This window comes from Mytilus galloprovincialis, chromosome 3 (genome assembly GCF_965363235.1).
Source record: "Mytilus galloprovincialis chromosome 3, xbMytGall1.hap1.1, whole genome shotgun sequence".
Classification (NCBI taxonomy): Eukaryota; Metazoa; Mollusca; class Bivalvia; order Mytilida; family Mytilidae; genus Mytilus; species Mytilus galloprovincialis.
The window spans coordinates 89,645,701-89,659,525 of NC_134840.1; the positions used below are offsets into that span (position 1 = coordinate 89,645,701).

Genomic DNA, 13,825 nt, shown 5'->3' on the forward strand with positions numbered 1-13,825 from the left:
AAGGGATGGCAGATATATATATACCCTGTCATGTCCAGTCTGTGTTTTTGTTGATATTTTTCTGCTTGGTATCAATCTGATGAATTAAGCTTTTTTCATCTGAATTTTATAGTTTGTCTGTTACACTTTTGTACCAGGTTAGGGGAGGGTAGAACACTCACAGTTTAACAAAGCCACATTCTTTATGTGCATGAGCCTGTTGTTTAGGTGTTGTTATTGGTATATGTCTGTCATATTTGTAATTCATAAATTGTTTAGTTAAAAATTAGGCAGTTAGGCCACACCAATTTAATTTCTTGTTCTACGGATTTTTGGACTCCAAAATTTGGGGCGAGCGATCGATTTGAAAATTTTAATAAAAAAATATTTAATTTGCAATTTTTTGAGGCGAAGCTTGAAAAGTAAAGGCAAGCGATTATAATTTTTTTTTGTAAACATAAAATAGTAGGTTTTGACAATATTAAAGCTTGATTTATCACTTGTACTTTGACATTTCTTAAATTTCTGAGGTATTTTTTCCCTGTTCACCAAGAAATAATTAAATCTGGTCTATGTATGTGTGACTGATAATGAGACAAATCTCCATCCAAGTCATAATCAGTTTGGGGACAACCCCTTTAATGTTATAAATATTCCTTTTACATGTTTTATGAGGGATCAATATAAGTTATAACATATTTGTTTGTACAAAAGGGCTCATATTTTCTCAAAGAACTATATATATATCTATCTGGTATTAAATGGTCAAAACATGTCCAAGAATTTTGTAATATTCCTGGACTTTAACCATGTTAACACATTTACTTTAACAGTTTAATATTATTCAAGATAAGTGGACCCCTCTTTTAGAAAAAGTTGTTTAAAATATGATGTAACTCTCCTCTCTTTGAGTACAAATTTCTAAGTTTTCAAAGGTTTTGTATAGAAGAACTATACAAATCCTTGGTATTTCTATTTTCTTTTCTACATCAGTAAAATGACCCCTTGTCTGAGGGAGGGTTGTTCTCAACCTGATAATAACAAACACAGGTCAAAGTACGGCCTTTTACACAGGGCATTGATACAGACCAAACAGAAGGCTATAAAGGACCCCAAAATTATTAGCGTACACAATTCGAACAGGAAAACCAACGATCTAATTTATATATCATGTATATCCAAACGGGAAAATACCAATGAAAAACATCAACAAACGATAACTGTTGAACGACAGGCCCCTCAATCAATCAGGACAGGTGCATAAACATGCAGCGGCTATGGATAGTTTTGTTTCGCCAGCATACAATATAATTGCAGTTAGAGGCAAATCCTTTAGAAGTTCTTTGTATTTTATTCTAACAACTAACATTTTTTGATAGGGAATATAAGTAAGGGGGAAAGCAACCAATTTTTTGTTCTTTACAGGTATTTCCGCTGTTATAAATTTATATCAGAGCACTCCTACTTTGGATAAATAGGTTTCATGCTGAAACAAATATTCTCACAGATATTTACAAAGTGTGGTGGGGTGCTTTTATGTTTAAAATCGTTATATACAGGTTAGACTGTGATTTTAAAACAAATGTTGATATCTTTTTATAATATTTACAAAAAAAAACGGTGCGGGAAATGGACATGATTACATTTCCAGATGCGGGAAGCGGGAATATAAAAAAATTAAAAAAATTCTGTTTTGAAAAAAATAGGTGCGGGCGGGTCCGTCGAACAAGGAATCAAATTGGTGTGGCCTTAGTTTTATCATTTTTCATAGCTGACTATACAGTATATTTTTTCTTCATTGTTGAAGGCCATACAGTTGCCTTCAATTGCTTACATCTGCTTCATTTGAACATTAGTGAATAGCTGTCGAATTGGCAATCAATCACATCTCCTTATTTTTATATTGAGGCCAGATAATTTAGATAAACCAAGGCAGACAGACATGTAAACCTATCAATCATTATATACACAAAATATGGTTGACTTATTGCTTATTGTATTCAAGAAAAAGACCAAACAATGAAAACTTAATATTGATAAATGAACCATGAAAATGGAATAAACTGGTCAGATGAACCCTGCCAGACATACAAGCGGCGGCCATCATGGTTGGTTGGCTGGGTCATCGTACACATTTTTTAAACTACCTCAATGATGATTGTGGCCAAGTTTGGTTAAATTAAGTTAAAAAGGGCATAACTCCTAGAAAATAAGTTGAATCATAATTTCCTGTTGATGTTCACATTTACATAGAATGTCTTTATTATCTACAAAGTTTCATGAAATTCTGTCGATTATAGGTTCATCGTAAAGAGATTATTGACTTCCTTGCTTTAAATTACTTCATTCATGATAAAGATTTTAAAGTTACTTACAATAAGATACATATCTAATGGTGATGGTCCAAGTAACAGGTCTTTCTCTTTGTCAATCTAAAAAATCCAATATTAACAAGATTTACACTCATGGGACAAAATTCAGTTCTCACTCGAAAAATGTCCTATCATTTCAACTATAATCGATATTTTTCAAAAAATTATTACTAAGTAACTGTATGAGTGATTTTTATGAAAGAGGTAACAAAAGATGTAGAAATGTCTGATATGATAGGACTTTTTTTAACTGGGAACTCACTTTTGTCCCATTAAAACTCCCATTAAATGTCTACGTAGCCCTGAAACTAAAATTTTATGTGTTACAACATTTTGCAACAAACAATTCTGTAAAAAATATTTTGTCCATATCTTATAAGATTTCTGAAAATAAGTGATACATGTAAGTGATAACAAGCCAAAATGTAAATTTTGAACATGACCTTGACCTTTGACCTTAACCTCATTTTCATTTTTATGGACCATGGACCTAAAATCAAATGACTCTAGGCCTCTTAAGCTTATGGTTTTCCAGTTACAAATACATTTCACTTATATCAAATACAAAAGGGGAAATAACTCTCATATGGAATCTTTATACGGCTCGGTCAAAAATAAAATGAAACATCCTGAGAAAAATTCGTAAGGGTTCCGCGGAACCCAGTGTCTCGCATACTTTTGCTGTTAATCGCGGACTCAACAAAATGAGGAAAAACATCAATAAAAATTTCCCTCTCGATAATGTCTTTTGATTGAAAGAAGCTTCCAAGTTTGGTAAAAAATCCAGGATAGTTTATGAATCTAATAAATGTTGTATAAACTTTAACTGCAGACTGTATGTAATGTTAACTGGAAGAAAAACTAAGTCTATTGATAAGTAAAATACGGAAAAAGTGAATTTTTTTTTACAAAATTTACTTCTGAATAATATCTTATGATCAGAAACAAGCTTCTGTCTAAGTTTGGTAGAAATCCAGGATAGTTTTAGAAAACATTATAAAAATTTTAAAACCACAGAGTGAATGTTTTGTTTCTGGCAAAAAAACTAAGTCCATTTATAAGTAAAATACGGAAAAGTGGAAATTTATTTTTACAAAATTTTCTTCTTGATACTATCTTATGATTATAAACAAGCTTCTGTCCAAGTTTGGTACAAATCAAGGATGGTTTATGAAAGTTATTAAAATTTTAAAAACTTTAACCACAGAGTGAATGTAATGTTTCCTCGCAGAAAAACTAAGTCCATTTATAAGTAAAATACGGAAAAGTGGAAATTTATTTTTACAAAATATTCTTCTTGATACTATCTTATGATCATAAACAAGCTTCTGTCCAAGTTTGGTACAAATCAAGGATAGTTTATGAAAGTTATTAAAATTTTTAAAACTTTAACCACAGAGTGAATGTAATGTTTCCTCGCAGAAAAACAAAGTCCATTTATAAGTAAAATACGGAAAAAATGGAATTTTATTTTTACAAAATTTACTTCTGGATACTTTCTTATGATCATAAACAAGCTTCTGTCCAAGTTTGGTAGAAATTCAGTATAGTTTAAGAAAGTTATTAAAATTTCAAAAACTTTAACCACAGAGTGAATATTTGTGGACGCCGCCGACGACGACGACGCCGACGACGACGACGCCGACGACGACGGAATGTAGGATCGCTTAGTCTCGCTTTTTCGACTAAAGTCGAAGGCTCGACAATAAAACAAGCAAATTGGAGAAATTAAATATGGTTGCAAAGTTTTAGAAGTAACAAGAAAAACAGTGTTCGGGGAGATAACTCTTACATAGAAAAGTATTTGGTTACGCAGAAGTAGAAACAAAATGGTACAAACTGTAAGATATCACATTCCAAATATCTATAAGCAACATCTTGCGAATCATCAATACAGCAAAGGAAAAAAAGATAAATAATCAGAAAAAGTAGAAAGACCTTATAACACCAACATAAATAAATGACAGTTGATTGGGATTGAAATGCACATTGTTAATTTTCTGGCAATTGATGTCTTATTTGGAGACGAAAAAAGTCTGTAATTCTTAATCTCATTTTAGCCAATAGCTGTTGCTGTATCTTATCCACATCATAAATCAACCATTAAAAACTTATATGTAATAAGTAATTATTTCAAGATGGCGTGCATTCAGACTGAAACTCATTTCCCCAATGTGATGCGAAGCAAAAAGATAACAGTCAAATACAACTTGACAGTGCTGAAGCATTCCTTAGGCTTACAGTGATAACTGTATTAAAGTCAATAGTTGTAATTCATGTGTGCTATTAATAAATGTGTTTTACCTTTTTTTTCCTGTCCTCTAATAATTTACATCTATCAACCTCCTAAAAAGAAATATCTCTAAAATATCAATGGATTAATTTTATTACAGCTTTTATTTATTTTCTATATAAACCATAATGATAAATAAATTGCTTCGCCGATAGCAGCTGGATACTTCCGCAGAGGTTAACCCTGAACAGTTGAGGCAAAACAAAGAACAAATTGTGTATTAAATGTAAAATGTCCCATACCTAAATAGAATAGTCCATTCAGGACATTGAGGTAAGTAAGTAAGTAAGTAATTTTTATTGGTTTGAAATCCAAAATTACAGATTGATACCAAGACAATACACATTGGTTATACACAAACATACAAACATATATATCATACCAAATTCATAAACATTGTATATATATATATATATAAGTATGTCTGAGCCAGTGACAACTCTACAACAGATTTATCCATGGGATCACCAGCAGTGATGGTGATACATGGCTGTGTACATTATGTATATACAACTCGTCTAAAAATCAACACAACAACTGTTAGATCTGTAAATTTGCTGTCGCAATATTTTTGTTCTTCCCTCGCCGGGATTCGAACCCATGCTACTGAGATATCGTGACACCAAATTGCCTGCCCTGTAGCCTTCCCACTAGACCACACGACCACCTGTGCTTCAAAAAAATGAAGCTTTCAGTGGCCGGGTGTTACCTTTCCACGTCAGTTTTAATCTAGCGTCCTACTACAGTACATGATATATAAGGCATGAAGATGTTATTTTTACAGATCAGCTTAATTATCTATAGTAAAGGATTCTACAAATCAATGTAAGATACAGTCACAGAAAATAATTATATTTATAAGTACTGGTATGCTGAGCCAGTGACAACTCTACAACAGATTTATCCATCAGATCACCAGCAGTGATGGTGATACTTGGCTGTGTACATGGTGTACATTATGTATATACAACTCATCTAAACATCAACTATGTAAGAACTGTAAATTTGCTATCGCAAATTTTTTGTTCTTCCCTCGCCGGGATTTGAACCCATGCTTCTGAGATATTGTGACACCAAATCGCCTGCACTGTAGCTGTCTCGCTAGACCACACGACCACCTGGGCTTCATCAAAATGAAGCTTTTGGTGGCCGGGTGTTACCTTTCCACGCCAGTTTAAATCTAGTGTCGTACAACAGTACATGATATATAAGGCATGGAGATGTTATTTTTACAGATCAGCTAAATTATCTATAGTAAAGGATCCTACAAATTAATGTAAGATACAGTCACAGAAAATAATTATATTTATAAGTATGTCTTAGCCAGTGACAACTCTACAACAGATTTATCAATCGGATCACCAGCAGTGATGGCGATACATGGCTGTGTACATTATGTATATACAACTCGTCTAAACATCAACCGAACAATGTTAGATTTGTAAATTTGCTTTCGTAAATTTTTTGTTCTTCCCTCGCCAGGATTCCAACCCATTTTCCTGAGATATCGTGACACCAAATCGCCTCCACTGTAGCCGTCCCGCTAGACCACCTGGGCTTATATATATATGAGAAGGTGGTACCACAAAGTTATTTAGTACTTAATAAAGCATTTCTAGAAATGTACACGTCGCTTTTAAATTTAACAATTATTCTAACTATATCAGTCTCACCACACGTATACAAAAATTTAAATCTTGCTTTATTAGATGATCATATTTAAACCAGATGCTCCGCAGGGCGCAGCTTTATATGATCGCAGAGGTTGAACCCTGAACGGTTGGGGCAAGTATGGACACAACATTCAAGCTGGATTCAGCTTTAAATTTGGATTGTGTTTAAATAGTTGACACAGCATAGCTTTCTGAATGAATGTGGTCTAATGCATTTTTTTGCCATTGAGCAATTCACTATGCTGTTGAATATTAATCCTCTCAAAAACAATTTGAAGAAATTTTCTTTTTATTTATGAAATCTGAAATGAGAAAAATTTAACCCCCCCCCCCCCCAATTTTTTTTTCACATCCCCCTTTCCCTTATTCCAAAACTGATCTCAATTCAAATTTTTAATGGAGTTTGCAACAATAACTACTCATTTAAATACATCATAAAATATTAAAATGTAAAAAAAGTGCTTGTTATCACTGAACAGTAAAGATTGTTTTAATTTATCAGTTGGTAGTAAAAGTGAATATACATTGTATATTGTATAAAACAATGATTTAAGTTGATTCAACTACTATTCTGGACAAAGAAAGATAACTCCAATTGAAAATTTCTTGCTATTGCGCAATATTGTGCAATTAGATATTTCTAGCTATTGTGCCATACTGTGCAATTGAAAACTGCTATTGCACAATACTGTGCAATTGATTGATTGATTGATTGTTGGTTGCTTAACGTCCAGTGGCCTGTGCAATTGAAGATTTCTTGCTATTGCGCAATACTGTGCAATTGAAGATTTCTTGCTATTGCGCAATACTGTGCAATTGAAAATTTCTTGCTATTGCACAATACTGCGCAATTGAAGATTTCTTGCTATTGCTGAATACTGTGCAATTGAAAATTTCTTGCTATTGCACAATACTTAATATAATAATTTTTTATCCTGATTTGAACCAACATGAAAACTGGGCCAATAATCAAAAATCTATATCAAAGAAGCCCAAGAATTCAATTTTTGTTAAAATCAAACTTAGTTTAATTTTGAACCCTTTGGACCTTAATGTAGAACAATTTGAAAACGGGACCAAAAATTAAGAATCTACATACACAGTTAGATTTGGCATATCAAAGAACCCCAATTATTCAATTTTTGATGAAATCAAACTAAGTTTAATTTTGGACCCCGATTTGGACCAACTTGAAAACTGGGCCAATAATATAAAATCCAAGTACATTTTTAGATTCAGCATATCTAAGAAGCCCAAGGATTCAATTTTTGTTAAAATCAAACTAAGTTTAATTTTGGACCCTTTGGACCTTAATGTAGACAAATTTGAAAACGGGACCAAAAATTAAGAATCTACATACACAGTTAGATTCGGCATATCAAAGAACCCAAATTATTCAATTTTTGATGAAATCAAACAAAGTTCAATTTTGGAGCCTTTGGGCCCCTTATTCCTAAACTGTTGGGACCAAAACTCTCAAAATCAATCCCAACCTTCCTTTTATGGTCATAAACCTTGTGTTTAAATTTCATAGATTTCGATTTACTTATACTAAAGTTATGGTGCGAAAACCAAGAATAATGCTTATTTGGGCCCCTTTTTGGCCTCTAATTCCTAAACTATTGGGATCTCAACTCCCCAAATCAATCCCAACCTTCCTTTTGTGGTCATAAACCTTGTGTTTAAATTTCATTGATTTCTATTTACTTATACTAAAGTTATTGTGCGAAAACCAAGAATAATGCTTATTTGGGCCCCTTTTTGGTCTCTAATTCCTAAACTATTGGGACATCAACTCCCCAAATCAATCCCTACCTTCCTTTTGTGGTCATAAACCTTGTGTTTAAATTTCATAGATTTCTATTAACTTAAACTTAAGTTATTGTGCGAAAACCAAGAAAATGCTTATTTGGGCCCTTATTGGCCCCTAATCCCTAAAATTTTGGGACCAAAACTCCCAAAATCAATCCCAACCTTCCTTTCGTGGTCATAAACCTTGTGTTAAAATTTCATAGATTTCTATTCACTTTTACTAAAGTTAGGGTGCGAAAACTAAAAGTATTCGGACGACGACGATGCAGACGCGACGATGCCAACGTGATACCAATATACGACCAAAAAATTTTCAATTTTTGAGGTCGTATAAAAAGATGGAACTATTTCACTAATTTTAGAAAACAATTGGTCTCTAATTATATTTAGTTTTGTACATTTTAAAGTGAAATGAAATTCATCTTCAACTTCTAAGAGACACAAAGGACAAATTCTTTCTTCTTAAGGGGTTTTAGTGTGACGCCCTTGTTCAATTCTAAGAACACAATTACTAATGCGAATTTTAGCAAAATGCCCTATTACTTTTCTGTCTATATTTAACAATAAATAGGTTTCCAATTTATAATTTTCTTTAATCTGTCTATATGTTCTCAGCTTATTACCGTGTACTGATTCATTATCACAAAATATATTTTCTTTCCAATAATTAAGATATCTATCATTAAGTTTGGTATGAAATGCATATAATAAACGCCTTTTTGAAACAGTATCATGATTTTTCCAAACATGTGAAAAATGTAATGTAGCAAGTAACTGTTCAATCCTTTTAGCAAATCCATTGGTTAATTGCAGGTTTGAATAATATACATCTTTAAGTAAACAATTGTTATCAGATTTTATTACATGTAACCAGAAGCCAACATGAGGAGAGTAAGCTAGCTTTCACTTGTATTTTTGTCCATCTGAGGAGTTAAGCCTTTTTCAACTGAGTTCTATAGTTCGTTCTTATGTTGTACATGTACTGTTATACCACTGTCCCAGGTTAGGGGGAGGGTTGGGATCCCGCTTACATTGTTTAACCCTGCCACATTATGTATGTATGTGCCTGTCCCAAGTCGGGAGCCTGCAATTCAGTGGTTGTCGTTTGTTTATGTGTTACATATATTTGTTTTACTTCATTTTTTTATATAAATAAATAAGGCCGTTAGTTTTCTGGTTTGAATTGTTTTACATTATCATTTCGGGGCCTTTTATAGCTGACTATGCGGTATGGGCTTGCAAATATTTCTTTTTTATATTTTATAGCTATCAATCATTTAAATTAAGTCTGTCAAAAACAACCAAGAAAATCTACATGTAGTTAAATGACCACCTGTTAATATTAGCTCTCACAATACCTATTGTACAATTGTATTGCCTTTTTTTTTACTGGTCAGGCAATAGGTATTACAATAGCCCACAGGTAACCGGATAAGCACAGTTATTATGCTTCCTTTAAAATGAGCCATAAATGAAAATTTTATAGGCCCATGAATAAAAAATAATTACTCAAAAAATAATTTAAGTAAAATCATCATAGACCTATTTTTATAATTATAAAACAAGAAATAATAGTAACAGGATGCGTAGTACCAATTCTCCAAAACAAAGTTCCATAACTCGTCATTCCCATGGTTGCCTGACAAGTCCAGTACAAATTGGTTTGGTCTAGACTAAAATGATATGTATAATGAGACGCCTAGGAGATTGACCCTGTATGTCATTCAAATGTTTGAAATGACAAACAGGAATATATTTTTGGAATATATGGTTTACAAGTTCTCAGAAGGAGGTGGTGGTTCATCCCTAGGGGACTTGCCCATTATTTCATAAATTACATTTGTTTTAATGTCCCATTCAAGAATATAAAAGGTTTGGGGTGGGGCTCGATCATTTGCAAGTTTTCAAAATGAAGAGTGGTGAGGGTGATCCCTGTAGACTTCCCCTATTTCAGTTGATTTGTTTTATTGCAGTACAATAATATCAATATATATGATAAAGGGGTAGGGTTCTCAACCTTGTACAAGTTCTCAAACAGGAGGGGGTGGGGTGACCCCCCAGGACTCCTCCTTAATCTAATTTGATTTGTTTTATTGTCCCATATAAGAATATATATGGATTAGGGGTGGGAATCTGGACTGTTTACAAGTTGCAAAATCAGAAGGGGTGGTGTTGACCCCCAGGGGTTCCCCCTATATTTTTTTTTGATTTGTTATATTGTCCCGTACATGAATATATATGTTGTAGGGGTGGGGAACTCAACCACTCTCAAATAGGAGGTGGTGGGGTAACCCCAAGGGACTCCCCCTATATTGTCTTATACATAAATAAATATGGTTTAAGAGTTGGGATGTCAACTGTTTACAAGTTCTCAAACAGAAGGGGTGGGGATGATGCTGGGAACTCCCCAAAATCATTTTCATTTGATTTGCTTTATTTTCCTATACATTATAAAAAAGAAGATGTGGAATGATTGCCAATGAGACAACTATCAACAAAAGACCAAAATGACACAGACATTAACAACTATAGGTCACCGTACGGCCTTCAACAATGAGCAAAGCCCATACCGCATAGTCAGCTATAAAAGACCCTGATAAGACAAAGTAAAACAATTGTATTTATATGGTTAAGGGGTTAGGATCGCAACTGTTTACAAGATAAAAACACAGTCTCAAATTGAAGGTGGCATGGGGTAACCCCCATGGACTCACCCTATATTCTATTAACAGTTGGATGTGTACGGATTGATAGTTTAGTCTTAGATGCATGATTTTTTTATTAGTTGTTAGTGGCTTTGAACTAGCTGTCAGATAACTGGGAGTACTCTCAGATCTGTTCATTGCGTCTTTTTGTGTCGGGATGTATAAGTACCCGGCCACGTCTACTTGTATTTTTGTCCATCTGATGAGTTAAGCCTATTTCAACTTATTTTTATAGTTCATTCTTATGTTGTACTGTTATACCACTGTCCCAGGTTAGGGGGAGGGTTGGGATCCCGCTAACATGTTTAACCCCGCCACATTATTTATGTATGTGCCTGTCCCAAGTCAGGAGCCTGTAATTCAGTGGTTGTCGTTTGTTTATGTGTTACATATTTGTTTTTTTGTTCATTTTTTTATATAAATAAGGCCGTTAGTTTTCTGGTTTAAATTGTTTTAAATTGTCTTATCGGGGCCTATAATAGCTGACTATGCGGTATGGGTTTTGCTCATTGTTGAAGGCCGTACAGTGACCTATAGTTGTTAATGTCTGTGTCATTTTGGTCTTTTGTAGATAGTTGTCTCATTGGCAATCATACCACATCTTCTTTATTATATTAGTAAACCCCTCCCTTCTTTAGGCAGTTCAAAATACCCCAATATTGACCATAATGCACAAACAAAAGATTGATGGCTCCCCTAGACATTTTATGAAACCCTTAGTAAGTCTGACAAGGGATTTTGGAGAATCACTGTGGACAAGTTCATCTTTAAAACAGCGGAAGTGGACTTGGTCCAACATGTCTCTGGGACGAGTTGTTCCACATTCCTTAAAATATTTCAACTAATCGAAGTGGATTACTGATTCTATTTCATTCATAAACGGAATAATTTAATAAAAGAAAGGAATTTAAATGAGCATACATTTAATTGAAATCAATTAAATAATCAGTCGGTTCATGTTCCTTGTTATTATGTATATGCAACCTGACTTTAAATAAAGATTACTTTACTTACAATCTTCTTAAACAAAAAGAATATCATGAAAAACAATACTTACTTTTAATCGGACTTTACCTTATCAGAATCAATGTACAATGAATATACCTACTACATTTATAGCTAACGTTTCGTTTTAAAATTTTAAACTAAAAGTTAAAATTACCGCCAACTAAGACTGCTTACAGCGAGTCACGCCAAACAATATTCCTGCGCCTTTTGCTCTGTTGGAAATGTAAATGACTAGTAATCAGGATTTTCAGCAATGAAATATTTCATAGAATTATTATTCTTTGACATCTTAGACAAAGGCACAGGTGGTAATAAACTACCTATAGATTTCTGTTGAGCACTATTTCCTTTATGCAACTTTAAATATTTCAGGTCACTCAACGATAATTTAAGGTTATTCTGCTCATATTTTTTGTATTCCAGAAGTAAAAGTATGAAAAAGTGCCCAATTATTTATAAATAATATATAAGCCTGCTAGATAATAACAATGGCACTTCTATCAGCATTTGTTGGGGGGAACACAAATCTAGGATGCTAGCATAAGGCAGTTAACTGCCTAACAACAAACAAACAATTGTAAAGACTATACAGAACTTACATGAACAAGTGACTTGACATCATCATTTATACCAGATAAGTCTCCTACAAGCTTTTCTGCTTTTCTTAATTCAGGTGATTTAGACAGGTGTTCATCAATATCTGCCCTAAAATAATAAAAATCTAGTATAAATTTGGATAAAATTACCAGTTTCTTGAAAACATTCAGATCACATTTAGATATATTATTTCCGATTTCAACTTCTTATATAAAGGGCACTAGCTACGAGATGTATAAAAAATAAAATAACTTTTTTTTTGCTCAATCAATTATTAAATGCAAATAGTGAAATAATAATTAGCTTTTAGCAGCCAATATGGTTCAATTTTGTCAAACTAAGCTAAAAAACATTGATTATGAATTATTTGCTTGCAAGTAAATAATTCGACCTCATTGAATCCGTATTCATGTGAACTTCAATTTAAACCCTTAGCTTGAGATGGATATCATGTGAATTGTATGTGTATAGTTATTTAAAGGAAAAGAATGTCAACATTGAAAGTGAAACAAAGATAAATCATTTGATTGACTGATTCGATCCACAAAAATTCAATCTTATACAGGTAAAAACGATGATAAACATTTATTTTTCATCTATAATATGAAATTAAATAGACCTAGAATAATCCACCAGCACGAGTTTGTTTAATCTATTTATATCTATATTTATGTTTACATTGCTTATACGGTCATTGCATGACTTTAGAGGTCAACTCGATTATTAATTAGATGGCGTCTAGACTTTTAAATACACACGAAACGAAGCTACATATTTCCATGCTCGTGGCCTGTTTATTATTTATTCTAGACTTTTAATAGTTTGGATAAATGTTTTACATTGTTATAAATAAAATATGTGAATTTGCTTAAAATGGGTGAACATGAATTAGACAGCTTTAAGTTTAATATAATATTACAACTAATACTGTGAATTCTTTATTATTTGTTGGATACCAATTTTCGTGGGTTTCGTGGTAACAGGTGAACCACGAATTCAAATGTTCAACGAATAATATATTTTCAATAGGTGTTGTATACAGAAATAGGTAAAACCAGGAAATTAAATATCCACAAATATGCAAGTTTTCAGCAATCCACGAAAATTGATACCCAAGAAAAAAAAATGAATCCACAGTATTGCCCACCTGAGTCATTGTGCATCTTCAACAGTTCTACTAGAGAATATAATTTGACTAAAATCTGTTTTTATATTGTTTTGCTGATCATTTTTACTGTTTAAAGTATTTCTATATATGTTATTGTTTTCAAGACAATGAGCAATAACAAAATATAAACAGCTGAGCTTTGATCACTTGATATGCCAATCATGTTTTTTAAGAAGAAAGTTAAATAATTTCTCAATGTCATATCAGAGATTTCTGAA

At 32.8% G+C, this 13,825-nt stretch overlaps 1 protein-coding gene across 2 annotated transcripts in view; it reads right to left on the reverse strand.

The window, feature by feature from the left end:
- LOC143069316 (protein TALPID3-like) overlaps positions 1-13,825 on the reverse strand; it is a 183,191-nt gene that overhangs the window by 93,995 nt on the left and 75,371 nt on the right. For both annotated transcript variants that reach the window (XM_076243883.1, XM_076243884.1), the window contains exons 9-11: positions 12,442-12,547; positions 4,656-4,697; positions 2,355-2,411 (exon numbers count right to left, since the gene is read on the reverse strand). In XM_076243883.1, the coding sequence (XP_076099998.1) occupies positions 2,355-2,411; positions 4,656-4,697; positions 12,442-12,547 (205 nt within the window). The remainder of the gene's footprint in view (positions 1-2,354; positions 2,412-4,655; positions 4,698-12,441; positions 12,548-13,825) is intronic.